Source organism: Gymnodraco acuticeps, unplaced genomic scaffold (assembly GCF_902827175.1).
Source record: "Gymnodraco acuticeps unplaced genomic scaffold, fGymAcu1.1, whole genome shotgun sequence".
NCBI classification, from domain to species: domain Eukaryota; kingdom Metazoa; phylum Chordata; class Actinopteri; order Perciformes; family Bathydraconidae; genus Gymnodraco; species Gymnodraco acuticeps.
Window position 1 is genome coordinate 645,896 of NW_022991259.1, and position 24,571 is coordinate 670,466.

Below are 24,571 nucleotides of genomic sequence, written 5' to 3' on the forward strand. Positions count from 1 at the left end.
TGCAGCCACATGACGCTGCTCAGGAAGGTTATCTGTCTCCAGTGATTTATCTCCCTGCTACAGTCAAAGCAGGCATCTATTTAGGAAAGGTTGCTAGTTAGTTATTGAGGAAGAACGCTACAAGGAGAGCTTCCAAATGACACTGAGCAAAAGCCCAACCCCACTCTCAAAGCTTATGGTCTGCTCTTGGTAGCAAAGCATTGAATTATTTGTGTGTATTGGTTGTAGCAAAAGCTGCAACATCCACCTCTCCATGGAGATTGTTTTTGCACTTTGCTCAAAGATAAAGCCTCTTCTCAGCCCCCCCGATGCTCCGAAGCACCATAAGTAGAATGAGTCCTCAAAGAGCCTTCCCACTGGAGGCAGAGCCTGTTCCTCATGCCGACCAAAATCCTCATTTAGAGTGTGACATCATTATCACCATCCTTCCCCTGTTGCATGAAGGGAATTTGACAAATTCCTCTGACTCCAATTAGGCTCTAGTTTAATTACTTCCATTTACCAAGGTATTAATTCGGATCCCGCTCTTCTAAACCTCAGTAATTCCAGTATGATGCATTGTCAACCCATCATTTCTGCACAGCAAACAGTTCATTACTTTAAAAAGTAAGCCCGCTGGCATCATTTAACTAAAAATCTCCACGAGTCACAGCTCAGAGGCTGCCATAATAAGATGAAAAATAATTCAAGTTTAATATAGCAAACATAATATTAGTGTTTAATTGTAGCAGTGCGTAATAATGATCATTATTTTGTGTTTAAACATATTTATTGTGATTATGTGAAAAAGCAGGATTTAGCCGTTTGTCTTGTAATTTTTGGATTTGAATGTTAATTTGCCACACAATTGTTGATTAGCCTTTTTAATAGGCCTGTATATTTATTTTTAAGAATCATCAAATCCGTGCAAGGAACACATGGGCACCAGCACATCGAAAAATATCGACTTGATTCAAAGGTGGCCCAAGGCAAAATAAACCGTTCTTCGGGCATTGTGGCTACTATTTTGTAATACATTAATTATGTGCTTTCTTTGGTTATCTCATGGTTTTGTGGGGTTATTTTTTATTTTTGAAAGGAAACTGAACTCAAATTCAACAGGCCTTTCTCACAGTATAGACATACAACTTTCACAGGTGTTAATGAGTGCTCTTTTCCATTCAACCTGAAATCAAAGAAGCTAATCATTAATTTAATTAACAGCTCTGCTTTTTTACCTGGTTAAATAAAGGAGATAACAGTTGTGCTTTTTCTGCTTTAAGAACATATCTGTGTCATTCTACAGAAAAGGTGGAATCTGGGTGATACAAATCTGCTGAAATATATTCCTTCTTACACATCTAAAAACCTGTTAAATAGCAATGACTAACTCTTAACTTGATGAATCCACAAGTAGAGCTTAGAGTATTTTTATTATTTTCATTATTTGTATACATTATCCAAAGCTTATTTATATAGGAACGTCACTGGTGTTACGTGTTACCAGGAAGAAGAGTAACACCAGTGATGGAAACAAAGTAAGAAGTATCTGACTTACCCTATGTCTTTGTCCAATGCACTGCCTCAAAGGATCTCTTGTTACAGGAAGCTCTTCAGAGACAGTACATTATTTCAAAATAAAAGCGTGTTGTAGCAGTAACACCAATGACGTAATTGTGGGTGACTGATATTTATTTTATATTATTAATAATAATTTGCGTTTACCATTTTAGCGTTATATTTAATGTATGTAATGTAAATGTGACTCAGATTTATTTATTGAAAAATAAATATTTTAAATGAAAACTATAGGCTCCACTTCCATGTATGATCAAAGTGACAAGGCAGTTCCTTGAACTTGGCATTTTAAATAAAGTGCAATTTATTAATAAAACAAAACACTAATAAAAACTAAGCTGCTTTAATTTAGGACTACAATAAAATAATACCAATGTGTAACTAATAGTACACTGTTATATAGACACTGTTTATATATATATATTTGTTTTATCATTTCGCTTTAACTTAAGTGAAAGGCACCTTTTATACGGTAATTTACATTGCAGTGTGACGTATAAAATGTAGTCCCAAAACGTTGAATTAGAGACCGACTACTGGTGTACAGAAACGGTTTAAACTATTCTAAATTTAACCAGTAGGAGTCACACAAAAACTATTTTTTACGATAGGTAACCGAAAAACCCCTGAGAAAACCAAAGCGGAAGTTCGGAACATAGCGGAGCAGGACAACTTTTTGGGGGGAGTTTGGAGACGGCTGTATCTCAGCGGAGCTACGTGATGCAAAGCAAACACTTTTATTCGCTAAGTTAAGTTTGAAAGGCAACTTTTTGTCGTTGAGCTACAATGGGACTCCCCACTTTGGAGTTCAGTGACTCTTTCCTGGACAGTCCTGACTTCAGAGAGCGTCTGAAATGCCATGAAATAGAGCTGGAGCGGACTAATAAATTCATCAAAGATCTCATAAAGGATGGGAATATGCTCATCAATGCGCTAAAGAGTAAGTAGCCCAACACGCCATTTATCCCTCCCATGGGTCATGAAATAATGTTGTATAACAGTAGCTATCTGAAAGCCACAGGATACTTGTAATTACAGGATGCATTCATTGCAGCGTCTTTAAGTTACTGTGTCTGAATGGGATCGTCTCCATGAAGCTGAGCCACCGGCAGAGGTGGAAAAGTACTTTGATCGTGTTCTTAAGTACAAGTACAAGAGTGTAGGATTACTCTGTTACAATTAAAAGTCCTGCAATCAAAAAGTAAAAGTAGAAAAGTATTGGCATCAACACTATACTTAAAAGTACCACAAGTAAAAGTACTCAATTTCCAGATCGGCTCATTTCAGAATAATATGTTTTGGTAAAGGTGCAGCTAGTGAAATGAATGACTTTGTATACTGCAGGGTGGCTTGTGAATTTACTCCAGGTGTAACTAAAGTCTTATGTAATCATTAATTTAATCATTAATCCAAATCTGCCTAGCCTGTAACTAAATGTATTAAATAAATGTAGTGGAGTAAAAATACACGATTTACTGCTGAATTGTAGTGAAGTAAGTACAAAGTTGCACACAATTGAAATTCTCAAGTAAAGCACAATTACCTCAAGATTGTACTTAGGCTACAGTACTTGAATACATCTATTTAGTTTCTAAGTTACTGAGTAGTACCACTGGGAAACATTTTCTGGCTATTACTGATGGAATCATATCTGTAATTTACCACAAGTACACATCATAGTTTTTTCAGAGGTTGTTGTAAATTCAAGACATTTGTTTGTCGTTTTGTCTTCATCCATGCATGCATGCTTGCTGATAGGCTTATCTATACAAAACTATCAATGGTGTGAATGGGTTTGTACTGCTCTCATAATGTATTATAAAGCCACAGCCAGACATTTGGAAATGATTAGTGCAGAGATGGAGTTTTTGTCCAATAATGCTTTCAAAAAGTTTTTTAAGTCACCTATGAGAAGTGAGTGAGAAGTGTTTGAGTGAGAGCTGTATGAGGATGCAAGCACTTTGTCATGGGTCAGTGTCCTTTGAAATTCAACTTTGCAAATTAAAGGGAACTTCCTGTTCTGCTGTATTCCAGGGGCAATGGCAGTCGGGTCCATGCACGTCAGAAGTGTGTCTGTGAAATGGAGAAGATTAGAAATATATATGCCTAATAAATATGTAAACTAGATGGCTTCGATGAGGATGGGAAGGCCACCGCAGTAATGTCACTGCAATCACTAACCCATCAATCAACACAATCATGTTTTTTTTCACGGTTAAGCATGTCCCTGTCAACCTTTAAATGTGAGGAAGCATCATACTTTTCATGCTTTCATCACCATTCCTACACACTTCATGTGCTCTTGTGAACGAAGCAATCATCAACTCCTAAAATACTTTCTAGGCATGGACATATTTACTTAGAGCTGCAATATTGACATTTCTTTCACATTAAGACATCAAATATTTGCATTTCCGATGCTGCAAATGATGAATATGTGTATGTATTTGAGAGTGTGTGCACACCAAATGTAGTTTATGTGCCAGAAATATTCAGGCATGATCAAGTGTATACCATAGTATGCCAAGATAGGCCTTTATTTTGTTTAGTGAGCACTGATCTTGTTTGTAAAAATAGCAAACCCAGTGTGCAAATTATGAAAGCCTTAGAAAACGTTACTTTTCTTTCTGTTAATAAACGCTGTTAGTTATTTTATTAAGTGGGACAGTAATGTTATTCTAAAGCATGATGAAGATATGGATAACACACACAAAAAAACAAAACTACAGACCAAAGCAGTTACCTAAACCGCAATGGTTAACCAAAGTGACATTTGGGATAGCTACTGTATAGCATGTTCTAATGAGATCTGGATGTTGTTGTTTCAATTTGAGGTCAACAAAAACAGTCAGGAGAGCTTAGCATGTTGATCTTCATGCCTTACCGCTGTAAAGGTCTACTATGTCTGAGGTCAGCTGAAGGCCAAACCTATTTCTTACCTTTTTGCTGGAAAGCTGTTCTGTCAATGGGCAGGTTGCTGCAGGTGGACAGGAACACCCTGCTAAATGGTTTATTCATGGGAGGTATACTCGTAGCAGCATGTCAAAGGTCCAGGGCGCTTAATACCAAATAAGACCTTAACAATCCAGGATGTAATATGCATATAAGACAGTGGGTTATGACTTTGAATGCTTTTTTAGTTATGGATGTAGAAAAACTCTTAAGTTGAGATTCCATCCCCCCTTTCCTATGTGTCCGGTCTCTTGACATATTCAAAATCACAGACAACTCAACCAGATTCAGGAAGCAATCTCGACTTGTATTTGTCTTTTTTTTATATTTGTATGCAACAGTCCTTTAACTGGAAAGCCCAGTTTCAGTCAGGGGAGGAGTGAGAGCGCAGGAAGTAAGTTATTGATGGTCTTTAACTTAGGACGCTACGAAGGTTTATGACCCTTTATGACCTGCCATCAGTGGTGACATTACTGGAAGACCTTTAATGGAGCCTTTTTTTTTTAATAGTAATCATCTCATGTTTCAAACTTCAATAGTAAACCATAATTCATCTTTCTTCACATGTGCTGTCTGTGTGAATGAGGCCCGTTAAGCCAAGGTTGACTTTCATGTTAATATATCACTTGTAAAATGGTTGGACACACACATTACTGAAGCTCTTGCAGTTTATAATGCGTGTGTAGCTATACAACTTACTCTAGCTCAAATAATTAACTAGTAAAGGAAGGTAGGATCAGACTTGGTTTTGGGGATTAAATAGCCGCTCTTGATCTATATATATATATATATATATATATGCAATGTTAGTTTTGTCTCTTCTATGTTAACATGGTAATGAAAACCATTGCATTCTGAGACATATCTCGATTGTAATGAATGTATTATTGGTCATGATGAGGATCCTGGTTTAACTTTCCCAAATCCTATTACATTTTAAATTTGGTGATATGGATAATTTGTTCCAGGTGTGAGTAGCATCTACTGTATCTGCAGATGCTGTAAATAGCTTAGCCTTACTAGCTCTGGCTGGCATTGACTGTTCACACCTGGTGTAAATAACAACTGCTGACTCTTATTAATCCCTCCGCTTGACTGCAGTAATTGAATACGCTACATGTAGGCCTACTAATTATCTCTTTGTGAGTGGGCTGGGCGAAACCACAGATACGTGGCCAATAATGATGCATTTTAGTTGGTTTGTCTACAAAGCACTCAAAGGCAAATAGCCAGGCCTCACTGGAGTCAAATGTTGTTGACTTGAAATCTATCTGGTAACAATCAAATGGTGAGACGATGTGTGTAACAATGGTGCCCAAAATGTCACTTAGTACACTTGTGTTAATTAACTGATATATCCACCCTGATTTTCAGTTTTAGGAACAATTCAAAAAAACTAACCATAATGTAAAGCCACAATAATTCAATCAAGCAAATGTAGTAGTGTTTCCATGAATAGTTTAAGATTCTGGAAATTGTGGTTATTTATACTTTGACCTAAATTCATTATCATGTCTGTAGGATAAATAGGAATCTACAGCCAGCAGTCGAAAATGCCCATGGTTCATGTTAGCCAGTAATTGCATAAGTTACCATTGATTCAACGGGAAAAAAACAATTTGAACATGCACGTTTTGGCATATTTACAAAATATTGGATATGGCAGAGGAATACATTTTCTCTTGCACATCATCCATCATAGTTGTATTGTATATCAGAACACCTCATCACATTTGATCACTGACATCAAACACACACAGAGCACCATGGGCATTCCATTTACAGTCTATTTTTCACCTGTCATGTAAATCCAATATTCATTAGGCTTTCATCTGTGGATGGTCTGGCCAGCTCCCAAGAAAAATATTAAGGAGTGTTTATCTTGCTATCTATCTTCCAGCAACCACTTGAATACTTCTGTCATGTCATAATGTCCCTGTAACATACTGTTACTCGCTAACGTTAACTGTTGAAAAGAGCCCGGTTGACGGAGCAGACAAAGAGGAAACCTTCATTCTACTCAGCCAGATCAGTAAGGGACAAAACCTGCCTATGTATTAATACTACGCCTGTGGCTTTATCAAATAACTAAGATATGATTTATTTGGTGTTCTAAGTTTGTTTCGTGCTATAGCTGATGGCTGTAGCTCCATCTTGTTAATATTAAAACCAACAGACAGAATGAGTGTTATCAAAGTCTCCTTTGTGCAGTTTCATTGGAAAAAAGGAGTGGGTCCTATGCTGTTTGTTGCGCTGAAAAAACTGAAAAGAGGTCTAGTTTTCTGACAGTGGCACCAACAATAATGCCTCTTGGAAACTCTTTAGGGGAAAAGTTACAAAGTGACCAATTTCCACTTCAAGTTGTATTGCACATTTTAGAAGTTTATTTTCTGTTCAGTCTTCACAGTTTTTAAAAACTGCAATATATTGCTTCTTTAACAAGATTCATAAATCCAAGCAAACATTTCATGTTCATAAGCTTTAAAGAATGCAGCCAGATTAGCTCAGTTTGAACTAGAAGACAGCCCATTATTATGTTAGCTGACTGAGTCTCTGCCACCAGTCCAGGCCCACGCCTGTACATCAGCTAGAGTGATGCTTCCTCTCTGCTATACACAGTAATGAATGGTTGACACGCATGGAGTGTTATTACGAAAAAATGATAAACTACAGTTTTTAGCAAGTCTATAAAATTGCATCTTTGCTTGCCCCAACTGTGCCTGCATAATTTTTGAGGTATTTATGCAACTTGATATCGCTATAATTAGTGACTGCAACTTTAATAGAGGAAGATGTGACGTGTAGACTTTTTGTAAAAAGAAAAATGGCTCTGCTTTGGGAACTCTTGAATGTTTGTTTGTCTGAGGACAGATGATGTTCCCTAGGCACAGCCACAGGAAATGTGCTGTAAACAAGCTTGTATAACCGTCGCCCATCCCCCATCCTCCCTCAGATAGCATTTGGCTGGACATCATTTTGTTTCGGTGCGTGGGTGTGTATATATATGTGAATTTGTATGCGCACGTCTGTCGGACTGTGTGATGCAGGATCATACCATTTATAATGTATTGCTGATTTGAGGACATTGATGAATCTGAACCAATGTAATGGAGATGAAATAGAGGAGTACATTATGTGACTTGTTTAGTAATGAAGCCAAGTGAAGCGGTAAGCAGGGCTCATGCAGCACTGCAAGGGACTCTGGTGTTTTTGAAGACAGATTTTGATAAAAGGATTAGAGACATTGCTCTCCTAAAAGCTGCATACCCTCTGCCGGAAAACGTGTTCCCAACAAAGTCCCAATGTATTGCAGTTTCCTACGTTAAACACGTGATTTGTGTAGACTCCGTGTTAACAACAACTCATGTTGACTTGGCTCGCGAACATTATGCGATATACATTCTTGTGAGGAACCAAGAGATTGTGTGGTAAAAGATGGGAAATGTGCATGTCGCCCTGCCAACGCAGACGTTAAACTCAGAGTTTGGATGGCACATTAAAAAGTCTCCAGCGCCTGGCCCCATGGGTTGCCAAGTTTTATCAGAAAGTGTTTGCATAATAGGTTTTTAATTAGTTTTGCGAACGTCTTTTCATTTTGAATTGTCTTAAAGGACTTTGAAGCGTGTTCTTTGCTAATTGGGCCTTCCTCATAAGAGCAAGAAGGCCTCTCGCAAAATAAATGTTTTGTCAAATCCTATTTGTGAAAACTACAATTCCTACTTGCAACTATCACTACAATGAGATATGCTGCTTATTAGTTCTGAGTACTTCTTCTTTTTCTTCCAGAGGCCATTGCATCTCTCTCAGAAGTTGTGTCAGATGTGTTGTCTGTGTCTTCTAAAAGAATATCTCTGTGCTCGGTCTAAAAAGTGTAGACTTGGTGATAAATGGCGGAGAATGACCTGCCTGGCTTTTTTCATTCCAGCAGAATTGCAGGGCTAATAACTTTGATCTTTTTCTTTGGAGCTTAAGAATAGGCTGTAGCATTGCATCAGCCTCATATCAAAGAGCTGGAGTCAGTGTAGTCTTACAGTATTTCTTCAATATATATACTTATATTGATGTCATATACATATTATATTATTTCTCAAATTCATACTTTTATTTTGGGTTTTAACTAGAACATTTTAACATGTTAATGTTTATAAATCAATATTTTGCTCTGCTGTCTGTCTGAATACACCTGAATTCGAGATGTTTAGTTTTAGCGCCTGTCTCTGTCATGCTTTTCCGGTTACTACCCGTCCCCTTGTGTGTTATGTAGCTTTTTATGCATGTAAACGGTATGCAGAGTCACAAACCCTCAAAGTACACCCTGTAGCGAGTAAAACTCTAACACAGAAAATACCTGTCTATGCTGCCCCAGAACACCTCGTTGGAGATTTATCTTTTTCCATTGTTTACTTCTTGGGTATAGTGACGTATTTGGGTATAGTGACGTTACGTTACGTCCGTGGAGCCGTTACGTTTGGACCAATTCGCGGACTTCCTCACACACACACACTCGGCGGGACGTTGCGAGGCTCGCTGCTGCGAGGAGCGGACAGTGTGAGCTGGCTCACTGGTGTGGGGTCGGCGAGACAGCGAGACACCGCGGAACTCAGCCTGGGCACACACACAAAGTCCCAGCCAGGCTGCGGGTGTGTGTGTGTGTTTCGGGCTGGGTTTCGCTGTGTCTCGCTGTCTCGCAGCCAGCCACTGGGCTCACAGCCACTGGGCACACGCAGGAGTCCAGCCACTCCAACAAGCCGTTTAGGACAGAGAGTGAATACACATACTATACAGAGATGCTGTATGAGAAACCAATGTGAGTTTGGAAAATTGCACAATATAAATCTATTTTAGTAGACCTCAACGATGGAATTATGATCAGTAGAAATGGCCATGACATGGGATCTTTAAGAAGCGCTGAATAAAACGCTCAGGTCTGCTCTGATTGGTCATTGTTTCCGGGTCTTCTGTATCTTTGCTCTTGGCAATATGTATATAGCACCTAGACCCAGGGGCGGACTGGCCATTGGGAATACCGGGAGTTTCCCCGGTGGGCCGGTGCTGTGTGTGGGCCGGAAAGCCAAAAAAAAAAAAAAATCTTTATTAAAAAAAAAAAAAAAAAAACTTAAAATCCTACCGGCCCACATTTGTAAGTGTTCCGGCCACTCCCTTTTTTTTTTTTGCTTACCTAAATCCTACCGGCCCACATTTGTATGTGTTCCGGCCCAGCCCAGCCCAGTGGGGTGTGGCCAGGGTTGGGTTGTAACGGAATACATGTAACGGTGTTACGTAATCAGAATACAAAAATCAAGTAACGGTATTCAGCTCGCGTTACATTTGAAAAACGAGTAATCTGATTACAGTTACTTTCGTAAACCTGAAGTGAATACATTTTGGATTACTTATTGGAATTATTGGTGGAAAGATTTCCTCACAACATTTAATATTCATTACTAAAGGTACAGCCGAATCATCACAGCGCACAAAACCGCGCAGATGGACCAAAAAGGGGAGCGTTTGAAAAAAATGTGCGGGTCCGCTCAGTGAAACAATAACAACGTAACATGGAGGAACAAAAGTCTGCGTTTAAATCGTGTGTGTGTGTGTGTGTGTAGAGGTGTGTGTGGTTAAAACACATCAGCCACACCGCTCTTTAGCCTTTCTAATGATTCTGAAGGTATAACACAGTGAAGGCGGTGCGTGAAAGGCGGTGCGTGAAAGGCGGTGCGTGAAAGGCGGTGCGCGCTCCTCTTCTCAGAGGCTGAGTTAACCCTCCCGCTGCCTCCTGGCGCTGCAGAGATTTCATGAAGTGAAGGAGGTTTTCCTTCTACAAAACAGCTGCGGGCAGCAGATACTGTGAGAGTCACAGACATGAATACATAGATCAAGGCAGACTGGTGCACACACTCTCCTGTTTTGCCAATCCGGTGCTTAAACAAATATAGCTCTAAACCCCTGGCCGAAATGTCCTTAAAATGAATTCCGAGTTCGACATTTTAATTCATGTCCTGCCAACACTGGCAGGACAGAAGGCGACACGCCCTTTCTAAGCCATGTCCCCAAGCTGCATCCCCAAAAGTTTATTATGTTGTTACAACAGGGTTCAGGGGGAGTGGCTGTACGGCTGTACCCGTAGGATAGAAAAGGGGGAAGTGACGTCTGACTCAGAGGTCGCGCGGCTGTGGAGAAGAACGTGTTGTCCACATTCTGCTACTGAGTTTAGGCTAGTTAGCTAGCAGGTTTATTGTTTTGGGTGCAGTCACTTTTGCCTCCACTTGCTGTTCAAATACATGTTGAAAGAAAAAGTTAATCTGTTTACAGTTCTGTTTTATATGGGTGTTGAAGAAGAAGAAGAAGAAGAAGAAGAAGAAGAAGAAGAAGAAGAAGAAGAAGAAGAAGAAGAAGAAGAAGGAAGAGAAGAAGAAGAAGAAGAAGAAGAAGAAGAAGAAGAAGAAGAAGAAGAAGAAGAATTGGGAGGGGGGATGAACCCTCTTTAATGGTCACACATAGCAGAGAACACAGCACACACAGTGAAATGTGTTCTCTGCTTTTAACCCATCCTAGTACCAGGAGTCTAGTACTAGGAGCAGTGGGCAGCTATTGTACAGCGCCCGCGGAGCAATGGGAGTGAGGGGGGAAGGGGGATGTCCGGTACCTTGCTCAAGGGCACCACGGCAGGGCAGGAGGTGAACTGGGACCTCTCCAAGTAGAAGTCCACACTCCAAATAGGTCTGGTCGGGGACTTGAACCGGCGACCCTACGGCTCACAGTCCAAGCCCCTACTGACTGCCATAGATTTAGTCCCTAATTTTGCTCTCAAAATGGACCAGATTGATGCATTTAACTTCAACATTTAAAAACAAATCTTCCCGGGGGAGCTTGCCCCCGGACCCCCCTAAAGGAGGTGAGGTCCACCAGCTGCCCACACCCCCTGTTAAATTGTCTCACCCACATTGAGGATGCTTCCTACGCCCATGTTTTATTCCATGTGTCAAGTCAGGCAAATTGGGTCCAAATGTTATTGCATCAATGATCTGTTAACATTAAAATCACTAAATATATGCCGTAACTATTTTGCTCTAGGCAACTCAAGGGCTCAGGTAATGTGATTACTATATGAATAATTGTCCAAAATAACATAAAATGCATAGGGGTTTTTGTTAAGTAACATACTTTCGTCGCCGGCCGGCCGATACATGCCGCGCATTAAGTGGGCCTGTCTGTCAATTAATCCCTGGGCCACTTTTTCCCCCCAGTCCGCCCCTGCCTAGACCTGTGATTCAAATCAAAAGGACATAGACATCCCACTTTTAATCATGTAGAAAGATAAATACAATGCAGAAGTGTATGCTGCTGGTAAATGTGGGTTTAAAATGTAGAATCCCCCCAGGAAATAATTACTGGTATCTAATTAAGTATACAATAGTCAGCACACATACAAGAGCTATTAAAAAGTCATTATAGACTACGCATATTAAAATAACAGAATCATACTGCATTTTGCTGAAATGTGTCATCCCAAGAAATACCAAGTCTTAATCCCTAACATTTTGTTACACCACCCCTAACTTCCTTTCTTGCATTGGGAATCAGTGGTGTGAAAGATGTTTCAATAGCATCACCAACAGGCACTTTAATAGTCAAATACACAGTAAATAGGCTGTATCTCTGCACCACAGAGACTTTGTTCTGTAATCTCTTCTTTTCATATCTTTTTCAGCCCATATTGAACGTTTTCTGTCCCTTAAGAATTAGTTCACAGGTTTGGCAACTTCTGAGTTGCTGCCTGCTTCTTCGGCAGCAAGTGTGCAGTTATTAGATAAGGCTTTGTTTCAGGCAGAGGTTGGCGGTGGGAAATGTTCGGTATGCTCCGGGGGTGCGAGGGCCCGTCTGTTGGCACTTCTCCCTCCCCCGCTGGGCGACTGACAGGCGAACATAATAGCAAGCAGGTGGAAGAGGCCTTACCTGAAGAGCTGCTCCCCTATTACAATCCCTCCAAATGGAATCAAAGGGGCCCGCTGCACCCTTCTGTTGCATCAAAGCAATCTCCCCGTCTCTCCTTAAGATGGGCACATGGAGGCGTTCCCCTTTGAAGACCTTCTCATCTGAAATCAGCAGTGTCTCACTGACAAGATAAAGTAGCTGGTGTTTTTCACTTGGATATTATTGCGCAGGCACACACAGTGGAACCATCTCTACAAAAGAAGAGTATTGTTCCAGTAAGCCTCTGCTTTTGTTGATTTCTGAGTCGTTTGAGGAGACTTGCAAAAGTGTAGCAATTTAACAAAAGCCCAAGATGAATTATTTATGGTGCAGATTGTTACTTTTTAATGGGAAACATTTATGCCGTGTCTCGAGGATTAAAGCTCTCATTTCTAATTTCATTAAAACCTTTAAGATTGTTCGTAGGTGTGAGAGCTCAACAAGAGGCGCTTTCACACCGGAGTACTTTTACCCGTACTTTTCCCGTTTAGTGCCTGGAATTTTGCGTACACACCAAAAACAGAACTTAGTTCAACTTCAGAGAACTTTTACCCCCATTTGTAGTGCCTGCTAGAGAGGTGGTACTAGCCTGGGGAGAAGAAAGTACCAATTTCTGATTGGCTGGGCGAATTGCAAACCACGCCCCGTAAAACTCTGAAAAGTTTTGTGAAGCCGCCATTGTATTTGCTGGCATTAGCATTATTAGCATTAGCCCCGCGCACCAACAAAGAGAGAATAACTTATGGCAAAAAAAACAAAACATGGGAGCGGTGGAGTGATGAGGAGGTGTCTGCGTTTTTGGCGATTTACTCGGAAGGCTTCAGTAGAAGCTGCTGGGAGTCCCAGCAGCTTCTACTGAAGCCAGTCCCCAACTCCGGGGACTTCCGGCCGGGGACTTCGGGTTGCAGTATACGCCGTGAAGTGGTTTGCGGCCTGCCAGTAAACCCAAAGCAGAAGAAGAAGAAGTGACGTCAGCGGCTTCATTTGCGTAATCTTCCCTCAAGGAACTTATTCCGGTGTGAACGCGATCTGTACTTAGTTCCATGGGCACTAAGTGCTGGGCACTAAGTACGGCAAAGTACTTGGTGTGAAAGCGGCTAAGGATTCTGCTTTGTAATTAGTGTTGTGATGAATATGTCAGTCATACATGTATACACTGCATGCCTCAGCATGTGCCAGTCTACAGTCTTCTTTTGGCATTGAGATTATGTATATTATTTGTTTATCAGTTTTTGTGACCATGCCCTTGCATTTTGGCTTGGATTGTCTTGCTATCCTTGGAGGCATTTTCTCACGTTACAGTGAAAAATGAAGCTATTAAAAGACAAATGGTGCTAATTGGAACACCTTTGTATTTGGAATGCATTCCTCAGATAATAAAGTTTTAATGATGTCCTGCCGAGTAAAACAATAACTTGTTTTCTATTGTTTTGAATATTTAAATATTTTTTAGCTATTATGAATAATACCACATACGAATAAAGTACCACACTGCATTATAACTACTATTTGGTTAAGTACATTTAGAACAAGGCAATGTCTAAATAATTCATTACATGCCAGTATTCCTGCAGAAATAAGAAGACATACTTTGGCTTTATGACATTTAAACCTCAGAACTGCACGTACAAGGCTTGCGGAAGTCAAACTGTGCAAATCTAATTACCTGTGCAGAAGGTATGCATCCCCTTAAATAATAATTCATATAACGGCTACTGAAAAAAACTCCAGCTGTTAGCGAGCAAACCACAGACTTTCCTGCAGTGTTGTCTGTGTTTTGTGAGGGGTTGTCAGCAGATGGAATTTGGTAGTATGTGGTTGCCCTGGAGACGAGATAAAGGGTGTACCCAGGGGGATCTGCTGAGCGGTGACTGACAGCCATAGGCCTCACACACACCTCACACACTCTGCTCTCTGCAGTCATGTTGGCTGGGTGGTCCGCGCTCTACTCATTGATTAGAACCTGCTTACACCATGCAGAAACTGTTCTCTCTGTCAGCCCTTTGTGCATGGCCACTGTGTCAGGAAAATGACATCCACGCACGGTACAATAACAGATTAGAAGGCACTATTTAAGGTGACGGTATTAATCATTTTTGAGTCAACACTTACAATAGGTTGTGTTCTTTTTGTCTTTTTACCTCTGTTACTCGTGCTGAAATAGCTCTTTCTTCTCTTACTTCATGTAGTAAATAACGTCTTTTAGACCTTATCAGAGTTCTTCCGTCGTATCACTCCCCTGAACAGAGCAGCTCTTTTCCACCACAGATGCTCAAAGTGGAATGCGCCAAATGCTTAACTCTGTCAGAAGAGATGTAGAAAAGTAGGATGAAATATCAGGGGAACCATGAAGGCTCTACTCATATACTACTACACCCAATAAAGGTGCCTCTTATATCTGTCTTTTATTCCTTACTTTCTGCTTTTCTTTACAAAGCTTATCTGGCCTGCGTCAGTACAACCCTGCTTTGCATCAATATCATCGATGAGGTGTTATTTACTCTAATCATTGTAACAAACATGGCATGTAACAGCAAGGCAAGTCTGCATAGAGCACCATGAAAGTGACATATTCTGTTTTTAATGTATTTGTAGACTGACCTTGTAATTCACTGTCATTTGATTAGTGTGTAAAAACTGATAAAACAAACGTTTAATTCAACAGTATACTTGACTATTTGGATGCAGATTGCCAACAGTAGACTTTCACATTTAAACTGATAAAGCAACATGGGAGCAGAGGGACTCTCCCTGCATTGTTTCCAACCTGGAATGTGTCACACTGATCATCCCTGTACTGCTTGCCTAAGGTAGAAACATTTAAGCTGTTCATTTATCTTCCTTTACACTCTTTCCTTTTCCATTAGTCTTTGCTGCTTGGCCTTGTGAGCACTTCAACTGAGTTGGTTTATTTGTAACTGCTTTAGCAATATTTTCTGTAGAATCCACTACTGGGCAAAGGGCCAAAATCATTTGTGATGATTACCCACTTCTTAAATAATGCATATGCATAGAAAATAAACACAACATTGTTAGGCCAGGTCCTTTTGATGAGCATTGCCCTTATACAAATGTGTTAAATATTTACTGTATGTTCACATTGAGGTATAGTAGAGACACATACCTCAAAGTACACATACACTGCTCCTAACACTAGGATGGGTAAAATGCAGAGAAACCGTTTCGTTACTAGTACCTGTACTATGTAATGACAATAAAAGTTTAAAAAAACGGGGAAAAAAACATACATACATATACCTAGAAAGCCTCATCATTGAGGCAACCTCTACAACTCTGCTCTTCTAGTGTTTGCTATTCCTGACATTATATATCATATCATTTATTCAGAGTAGAGATGTTCAAATAGATGTTTAAATAAGTCAACAGCATCAGTTTTCTATACGTTCCTGCTGATGACAAATCAACATATGGACTTCTAAAGTTATTACACTTTCTTTTTAGAAAACATCTTACTGTATACTAGTGCTGTAGCGACGCGTCGACAACGTCGACGTGTCGACTTCAAAATATCGTCGACGACATATTTCCGCGTCGACGCGTCGCTACACACACGTGGGTCACCCAAAGCAACAAGCAGTTCGCAATCGCACTTCAAACACAATGGAGACTGAAACGGCTACCACCTCCTCCTCACAGGATTGCGCACGAAGCCCCCAAACGAAAACATCTCGCCCTAGGTCTTCAAAAGCATGGGAATATTTTAAAGTTAGTCCAAAACGCAAAGATATTTATATATTTATATCTCACTGAGACTGCTGCATAGCCTAGCAGAAGCAGCAGCGAGCTGTGGTGGCTACCATTAGCAGCTAGCATTTGCTCTCCGATTTTTACATAAAATGGAATTATGGATTATAAATTCAATCATTTTTTTATACATAGACGTTAAAAACCTATGGATTAACCGATTCAGCCGCATTTTTTCTCATTTTATTGCCATGGAACACGTCTTTTGATCAGATTACGGTGGTGAGACGATCTCCCGAGAAGCTCTGTGAAGGTACGTGTTGTGATGACTGTATTTGCTTCCCCTGTCGCGAGTCCGGATCACTCAGTGATGATACTATATACCTACATAATCTGTGGAGTCTCAGCTTTAATCGGATATATTGTATGTGCAGCTACGATAAGTAATAAGGGTACTTTTATCTTGAGTTCTGTGCCAATGTCCGTTAGCATTTTTCGCTCAGGGGTCATTTAGATGCTTCTTATGAGACTTGTGTTTTGTTTTGGTAAACATGGTTTGTATCGTCAGTTAGCTGATATTATTTCCATTAATCTGGTATAACACATTAATAGGTTCTTAAATATTAAGATACCCTGAGACACAGTATCGTGAAAACATTTTTTTTTACATTACGTTTTTTATGAATTGAACAACAGAAAAATAATCGTTAGATTAGTCGACTAATCGATCAAATAATCGCCCGATTAATCGTTTTCAAAATAATCGTTTCCCCCCAGCACTACTGTATACTAGATATATTCAAGATTCACTCATACATGATGCACTGTTTCAATTTGAATTTACATTCCAAAAGGTGTACCCTTAAAGCTCTGTTTTCTCTCTTACTTCAAATATTGAAGTATTTAAATTAGGGCTGAAAAGTTATTGTTAATTTTTTGAAGTTACAATTTGATAATGTTTGATACTGACACCACATGTCACTTCCGATGCTCTTCATCAGTTCCCTTAATATACTGAGTAGGAGTTAGTAGCTAGCCAAAGCTCGTGGGCAATGTAGTATTTGCAGTCACATTTCTGGGCCAGCTGGTGCTCCAGCATCTGTTTCAACCACATCTCCCCTGAGCTTTTGATGCAGCAGTGCTGTCATCCGGGAGCGGTACCTGTGAAATGCTAATGCAAATTTCTAAAATTATCATAATTTTCCTTTGTTAAAATGATAATGTGATCAGTATTTACCACCAAGGACAGAAGCAGAACATACTTATGTTCCATCACGGAGAACGCATTGATGATAGCAAGCAAATCATTTGCCAAGATACCATGATTGTTTTTTATACATCATGCTACACAATCAATAATCAATGTACAATAAAAAATGAACAAATATATGAATACTCATGTTGCACTCAGGCCTCTATTATTGTTTTAGTGCTAAGACCAACGTAATAGATTTTGGGTAACTTACATTATACACAATGTTCTTTTAACAAAAAGAGACACATTTCAAAACCTTAAATGTTGTCTCTGCGAAGCAGCTATTTACGATGTTCCTCATTTACTCATTCAAATTCATTTGATTTAAATCAAAGACTATCTTATTAAAGAATAAGTTAACAACAAAATCCTGAAACTCAATAAGAACTTTTAGTAAAGGGCAATTGGAGATACTTTGTTCCACATACAGTATTCAGTTGGCAATAAGTAGCAATACTTTGGATTGGATACTGTTAAGATTGAGATTTATTTCCTTGGTTTTTGGAGGCTGTAAGGAAACAATGCATTCAGATGATGGAAACACAGCCTTGTTTTTTTTAAGCCAGGCCTGTCCGAACCTCAGAGCTAAAAGATCATCTATTATTGATGGGCCTCCGAGCATATCCAGACAACTGCAGCAAGATATTGATTTTGAAATCAGCAGCTTTTGAGTCAAAGCAGGAATGATGGGCCCACATCAATGGCACAATATATCTGCTGGAAAAGTTCCACTCAGTGGCACTCAGTGCAGACTCTGCAACATTTACAAGTGGTCAGACATGCTCATTCAATACAGTGTAGAAGTCTTTAAGAACCTTTCAACCTGAGGTCAACCATCAAGTAAAAGTCTTGTTATTCCGTCCCAATAACTACAGAAATACATATATAACAACACTTACTCTTAGGTAAAGAAAAACGTTTCTCAGAAATCTCGCGGGATTCTTTTTTATCAGGCTTTGCAAGCAATTTATGTTCCTGTGGAGATGAGTGCATTGATTTTTGTGGGGCTTTTAAGGCTGGTTTGTTCTTCGGGAGGCCTGTTAGATAAACTATTGTTGTCACAGTGGGAGCAGTATAGGTTTCAACACAATATCCTTTACGGATTTTCAGTTACCTCAGAGAGACAAGTTGTAGTGAAAACTTGTATTCATTGTAATTATTATAGTTGAGAAAGATAATCAATTAAATTAAGTCTTTATCCATTGAAATGTGTGACGTTTGGTTTGTAACTGCTAATGCTTTTATTTTGACGGTCACAAATTATACTTTTAATGTTGTTGCCGTTATAAATATGATTATGAATTGGATCGTTTGTAACGAGCTTAAGCAAAGTCTTGAATGTAAAATGCCAAGATATAAATGAAATACAGTATGTGTAACTGTACATGCTACAAACCCTGCAAACCCTACAAACCCTGCAAAGCATTAAAACTGCAGTACAACCTCAACCTCCATTTCTCATGTGCCATAATTGACAAGTCTTCAAGCATGTTTGAGCGTCTGTGCAATGTATATTAGTGTGAGTGCTTTCCTACTTTCCTGGCAAGTGTTTTTAAGTTCACAGTTCTTTGAAGTGATGACATAATTGTCGGTGAGAGAAGAAAGAAGGAGAGACGCAATTAGTGAGTCGCTGTCAACAATGGATGTGAGAAAAATGTGTACATTCAAACTGTGTGGGCTGACAACTAGAATGTCAGAGTATTTTAGAATCTCCATTTTTGCCTTTAATTATAAATTCAGCTGAATTATAACAAATGTTAAAAGCCTCCATTACGTGTGCAAGCTTCATCCCACTCTTTGGAGCACTTGTGAGCATAGGTTCCCCCTCAGCAAGAGTAAACCCACAGTGCTAACACGGCAGACCCACACACTTACCTTTATGTACCTGAGGTTTGAAACAAATTGAAATCAGTTGCATAATAGAAGATGAAATCAAATCGAAGTGATTCATGCACTTGGTCAGCTATTCACGGGTCAACACTGCAGTTTCTTTGCCTCTTGTGTTAAAAAGCATTTTCATTACTGTTCCTCTCACCAGGATTGCTTTTCTTGTGAATCTAACTGAAATCAGACACCACTTTAAAATAGAAAGATTATACCCATGAGTTTTTCATGGATACAATCTTTCTATTTTATTCACTAAGAGCAGGGTTTATTTTTGTTGTATTGCACTTCAAACTATATTACAATCATAACTCAAAATGAATACCATTTTACGAAGATGTTCAATAACTAAAAAAGATAACCAGCTATTTGCCTGAAAATACAGATACATTTTGTTGAGCTAATACATGCTGTTACGTCAGGAGAACTGTTAAAACCTAAACATTAGTTGTTAAGCAATTGCTTTGATGTTGGCTAATTGGGGAGTTTTATGTTTTTGATACTCCACATAAACTTGAAATGTTTTCCCACTGAGTCAATTAAAATGACAACTACGGTATATTAAAAAGAGAAAAGCACATTTGTCGACTAAAAACTGAATAACATCAAAACATTTTTGTCAGAGCAATTACAGTTTTCAAGCTGAAAGGAATGGTGCGTGCACTCCGTGCAGGTCATGGTCCTGATGTTTTTCTTCAGCCTGTTGATGATTTGAGGTGAAATGAGAGGTTTATGTTTGGGTGGCAGGCCTTAGGAAATGAAAAGTCATTTTTTTCATTGACAGTGTTAGGTGAGAGGCTGTTAAAGCATATCTCTTGAATAGACTTGTAACACTGAATCATCACCAAAATAAATAATAAGCCCTTGTCCCATTCTGCCTCTGATAAGTGAGAGGTTTGCATATCAACTTTATAGGAGAAGAATTCCGAAGGATCTAACGACAGGATGAAAGCAGAGAATAAGCTTTGTTGGCAGGAGCTTGGTACACATAAGGACTTGGCTTGGGAACCAGAGGTTATTGGTTAAAGTCCAAGGATTTGGTTGTTATTTTTAATTAATTCTTGTTCTGACGCACATTTGCATTTTGATCAGTTCATCAACTATAGTACAATGATTGGTTCCTGATTGTCATATTGAAGATTGGTGAATATGCTTGGACTGATTTGCATCTTCTTCTCCTCAATTATAATTGCTAAGGCTCTTGGGTACTGTAGTATTTAGAGCTATTCAGCATACCAAATGAAAGGAAAAATGGTTGGAATGTGGAATAGCTTTATTTAAGTATCTACTGTAGTGTTATTCAAAGTCAACAGTCAATTGCAAATGAACAATTGGAAAATGTTTCTGAGACTGTAGAAATGTTCCACTGGCCTCACCGGTTAATGTTTGATTAAAGGGGGGAGTCACTGGAAAGCTTTATTACCTAAAGTGACACATTTTTCTAAGAATAGTAGAATTCCACTTTATCACACGTAAACTCCTGGAATGCAATAATCATTAATCATTTATATCTAAGAGTGAGAGTATCCAAAGGGGACATTTTTTTTAGTTTAACTCTATGTGTGCAATATCACTGACACAAAGGTTAGGCATCTCAGTTGGGCTTCATTTCTCTGGACAGATCGCGGTATTATGATCAATTGGCAAGTGAAAACATCATCACACATATTGCTTTCACTCATAGAACTGCTAAGCTATAAAGGTCAGTGGGCATGGAATTGGACAGTCAGCAGATAATATAAGTGCATTGGTTTGCTCCACTGCGCCCTCAAGGAGTCAAGCAATAGTCTTATGTCACTATTTTGCTGCTGTAGTTGCACTTGGATATGTTAAGCTCTCTTTATAATTACCCTGATGCTTTTGTTTCACATATTCATTGATTCATTTATGAACGTTTCATTGTAATGCTCAAAACCTGTGTTTTTACAGATCTCTCTGTTGCTGTCCTGAAGTTCTCCCTGTCCCTGCAAGAGTTCCAGTTTGAGTGCATTGGTGATGCGGAGACAGATGACGAGGTGAACATTGGTGAGTTCATTTTGGCCTGCAGATTTCTCTCTTGCTTTGCCAATTAGTCGGATTGTCACCTCAATCAGAACCTTGTCTCACATTTCCCAATGGATTCTGATGGGAGATCCTTGGTTATATGCTGTAGTGCTGTCAATATAAGAGGTGTGTCTTTTTCCTATATTGCTAACGTTCTGATGTTATACTACTTGAGCAATGTTATGTCAGTGAAAGGATCCATTGGAAAAAGGAAACACTTTCTCAGAGTCATTGAGAGCTTTTCTTAGACAAAATTAACCATACTCTGCAACTTCTTGGAATGGGATTTGGCTTTGAGTATGCCATGCGATGCATGTCTAATTAATGCTATTGATTTGCTTATGATGCTTTCCCTGTACCTTTTCAAGTCTACAAAGATCAAGGGGACTAATTGTGATCAGTGTCAGAGATTAATGGAGGTGTGAACCTCCTTGCCTCAGGAATATGAAAACAGCTGCGCATGGGGGCTCTTTGGCTCTAATGGGCAGGACTCCCAGTCTGGCCTCTTTTTCCTCTTCTTTTTTCGCACTGCTCATTATCCGCAGCTTGAGTCCTTTGCTCCGTGGCACTGGAGAATGCAGAATTACTGTCTATCTGTGAGGGCTAGACTGGATTAGACCTCTCGTACATAAGGTTGTAATGTTCATCTGAATGCGTAATGAAAGTCCGCCTTTCCTTTTTTTTCTCCCAAAGCTAAAGCGGCTATTTGATAGGCAGGGATGCAACAGAACAATTATGCTTGTTGAACATTCCACACCCAACTCCAAGCCTCATTAGCGTCAAGCACGTTTTAATTTATGACAATGTATTCTCTCCCTGGCCTTCAATCAAAAGAAGTGTTGATCTCAGGTTGAACAGTGGGTATTTTAGCTGCCCACCTGTTATGTAGCTGGACCTGCTCGGTATTTACAGTGCAAACCACTGGCACAATAAAAGCCAGTGGCTTGGCCGTTGCTCAATTGAGAGCCATGATCATCTGTTGGGAAGCATTTTATTGACTGTAATGCAGACAGTAGTACATTCACTTGAGTACAGTGGACTATGGATGCAGATTTGGCAGAAATAACAGGACACTGAACATATAATTGATCAATTCAGATTAAACTAAACACCATGTCATTTTCTACAACAAAATTCCATTCATCCATAACACACAAACTCAATGCTTTCATACAAATAACACACTGAGTCCAATTATGAGGCAAGCAATTAAGTGTTCAATATTTTCTGAAAGATAAAAGATGTTCTCATACTCTGAGTTACACTATGGTGTTCACCCTCCATCTCGGAGAGAAAAGGCCATGATTACTCTGTGAGCGGAAAAAAATGAAACAGCTTGTTGAAATCAATCTAGTCATCAATGACACTGAGTTTTCTGACTGACATAGCTAGACCCTTGTGTGAATGCCAGCCACGATCTTGATGCAGTATCGGTATATTTCACTTTGATGCTCCCAACTTCCCTACGACACATCGAGATCCTGTACGCGATGCCAGACGGGTTCACCTGACCTTTTATTGATTTGACTCTAAGACTTCCTGCAGTGACATTCACACATTCCGCGCCAGTTATCCATGAATCAATGGGGCCAAAAGATTGATGTAGCTATAGAAATTTAGATTTTTCCGAAAAGTAACATGCCCTTCCCTCAGAAGGTCAATCCTTTAGTCTCCACTAGCTGTTCAAGTAAGAAGAGGGCAAGATCCAGATTTAAAAAGTAAAAAATCAAGCAGCAAGACACCATTTAAACCATGACATTGGATATAAGAACATTTTGTTATTGTAAGAAAATGTTCTATTAAATATACAAACAAAAGTGTACAATGTCACACCTTATTTTCATATAATCCTCCTTATGCGTCTACAAGTGAGGAAGTCAATTTCATTACCTTCAATGATTCATGAGGTCCATTGCTTCTCCTCCATTTACCAATGAATGATATGCAAGCTGTAACCTCACTTTGACTCCTATTTCCTTTCTTCAGAGTCTAATCTTGTCCCATCAACGGCTCCAGCTGTGCCCTTTACCCCCTGAGAGGTTTGTGCTGTTAATAAAGGAGCCAGTGGCGTTAATAGGAGGCCAGCCGGCCTGCAGGATCCCTGGCACAAAATCATTGCTCGCTGGTCTTTTAAAAGCTTTGGTGTGTAAATGGACCAAAGTGTCTTAGATGATGCATGGCTCCCCGTGCCAAGCCGTCGCGGCTGATAATGATGTTACCGTGTTGGCAAGCAGGGCTCGACCGCAGCTAAATGGCTGGACACAGGGTGACACTGGGGCTGACCAACAGAGGCCAAACTGTATCTGTCCCTCTGTTTAATAAGCTGTGAAGCTACAAGGCACAATTCTCTGGCAGATGAGATCCAATGTATTGTGCTGAATTCATCCGAGCATGCATAATGCATTATGAGCTACTGAAGTATAGCCCAGGTGGCGTGAACATATCTCCACCACATAAGTCACTCCTACATTGTGACAGCATATTGCACAGCCTAACAGGGGAAGCAAATAAAAGGAAGCAATCAGTGGGCTCCATTCAATTGAAGTATTGTTTTTCACTGCAAGTCTTGGGTTTTAAATTGGACAGCTGCATGATTTTATTAGGTTCTAAAATGTGGTGCACTGAAGCTGCATTGCAAATAAACATTTTAGCACCATGCTACACTGCTTGTGGGGGGGTGTAAAAATATATATTATTTTATCATCTGAATATAACAACCCGGTGGGTCACTGGGTCCGTGCGTAACGGTGAACATATTATGCGGGATGTATCATACATACGTTGATGCATTTATTGACCTAACATGCAGTGTTTCACGTTTGATGTGCTGTTGTATTTCTTTGTGTTACAGCCCAGTCTTTCAAAGAGTTCTCCCAGCTGTTGACCACGGTTGAAGAAGAAAGAAGGCGCTTGGTAAGAAAGCAATTTTGTTATTTGATTTTGTAGATTATATAAAACAAAGGAAGAACACATGCTTGTCTGGCTTTAACACTCTGAGAAACACCATTTGGACACAAATTGGTTTGTTCTGATGAAGTAGAGACATCTTGTGACCTACCTTCCAATTTTGCCCTGAAACAGATGTATATATATATATAAAGAGTGAATTATCACGCTTTCTCTGTACACCAGTCAGTCAACTTATTCAGCTGTCGAAAAAACAGAAGTGTTCTGTTAAAGTTCACCAAGGTTTGAAAATCG

General features: G+C 39.6%; 1 protein-coding gene across 6 annotated transcripts in view; it reads left to right on the forward strand.

Moving 5' to 3' along the window:
- The first annotated feature begins 2,211 nt into the window (after window positions 1-2,211).
- Window positions 2,212-24,571, forward strand: part of LOC117562017 (rho GTPase-activating protein 42) — a 79,631-nt gene continuing 57,271 nt past the window's right edge. For all 6 annotated transcript variants that reach the window (XM_034239782.1, XM_034239783.1, XM_034239784.1 and 3 more), the window contains exons 1-3: window positions 2,212-2,497; window positions 21,257-21,352; window positions 24,222-24,283. In XM_034239782.1, the coding sequence (XP_034095673.1) occupies window positions 2,344-2,497; window positions 21,257-21,352; window positions 24,222-24,283 (312 nt within the window). In that variant the 5' untranslated portion in view covers window positions 2,212-2,343. The remainder of the gene's footprint in view (window positions 2,498-21,256; window positions 21,353-24,221; window positions 24,284-24,571) is intronic.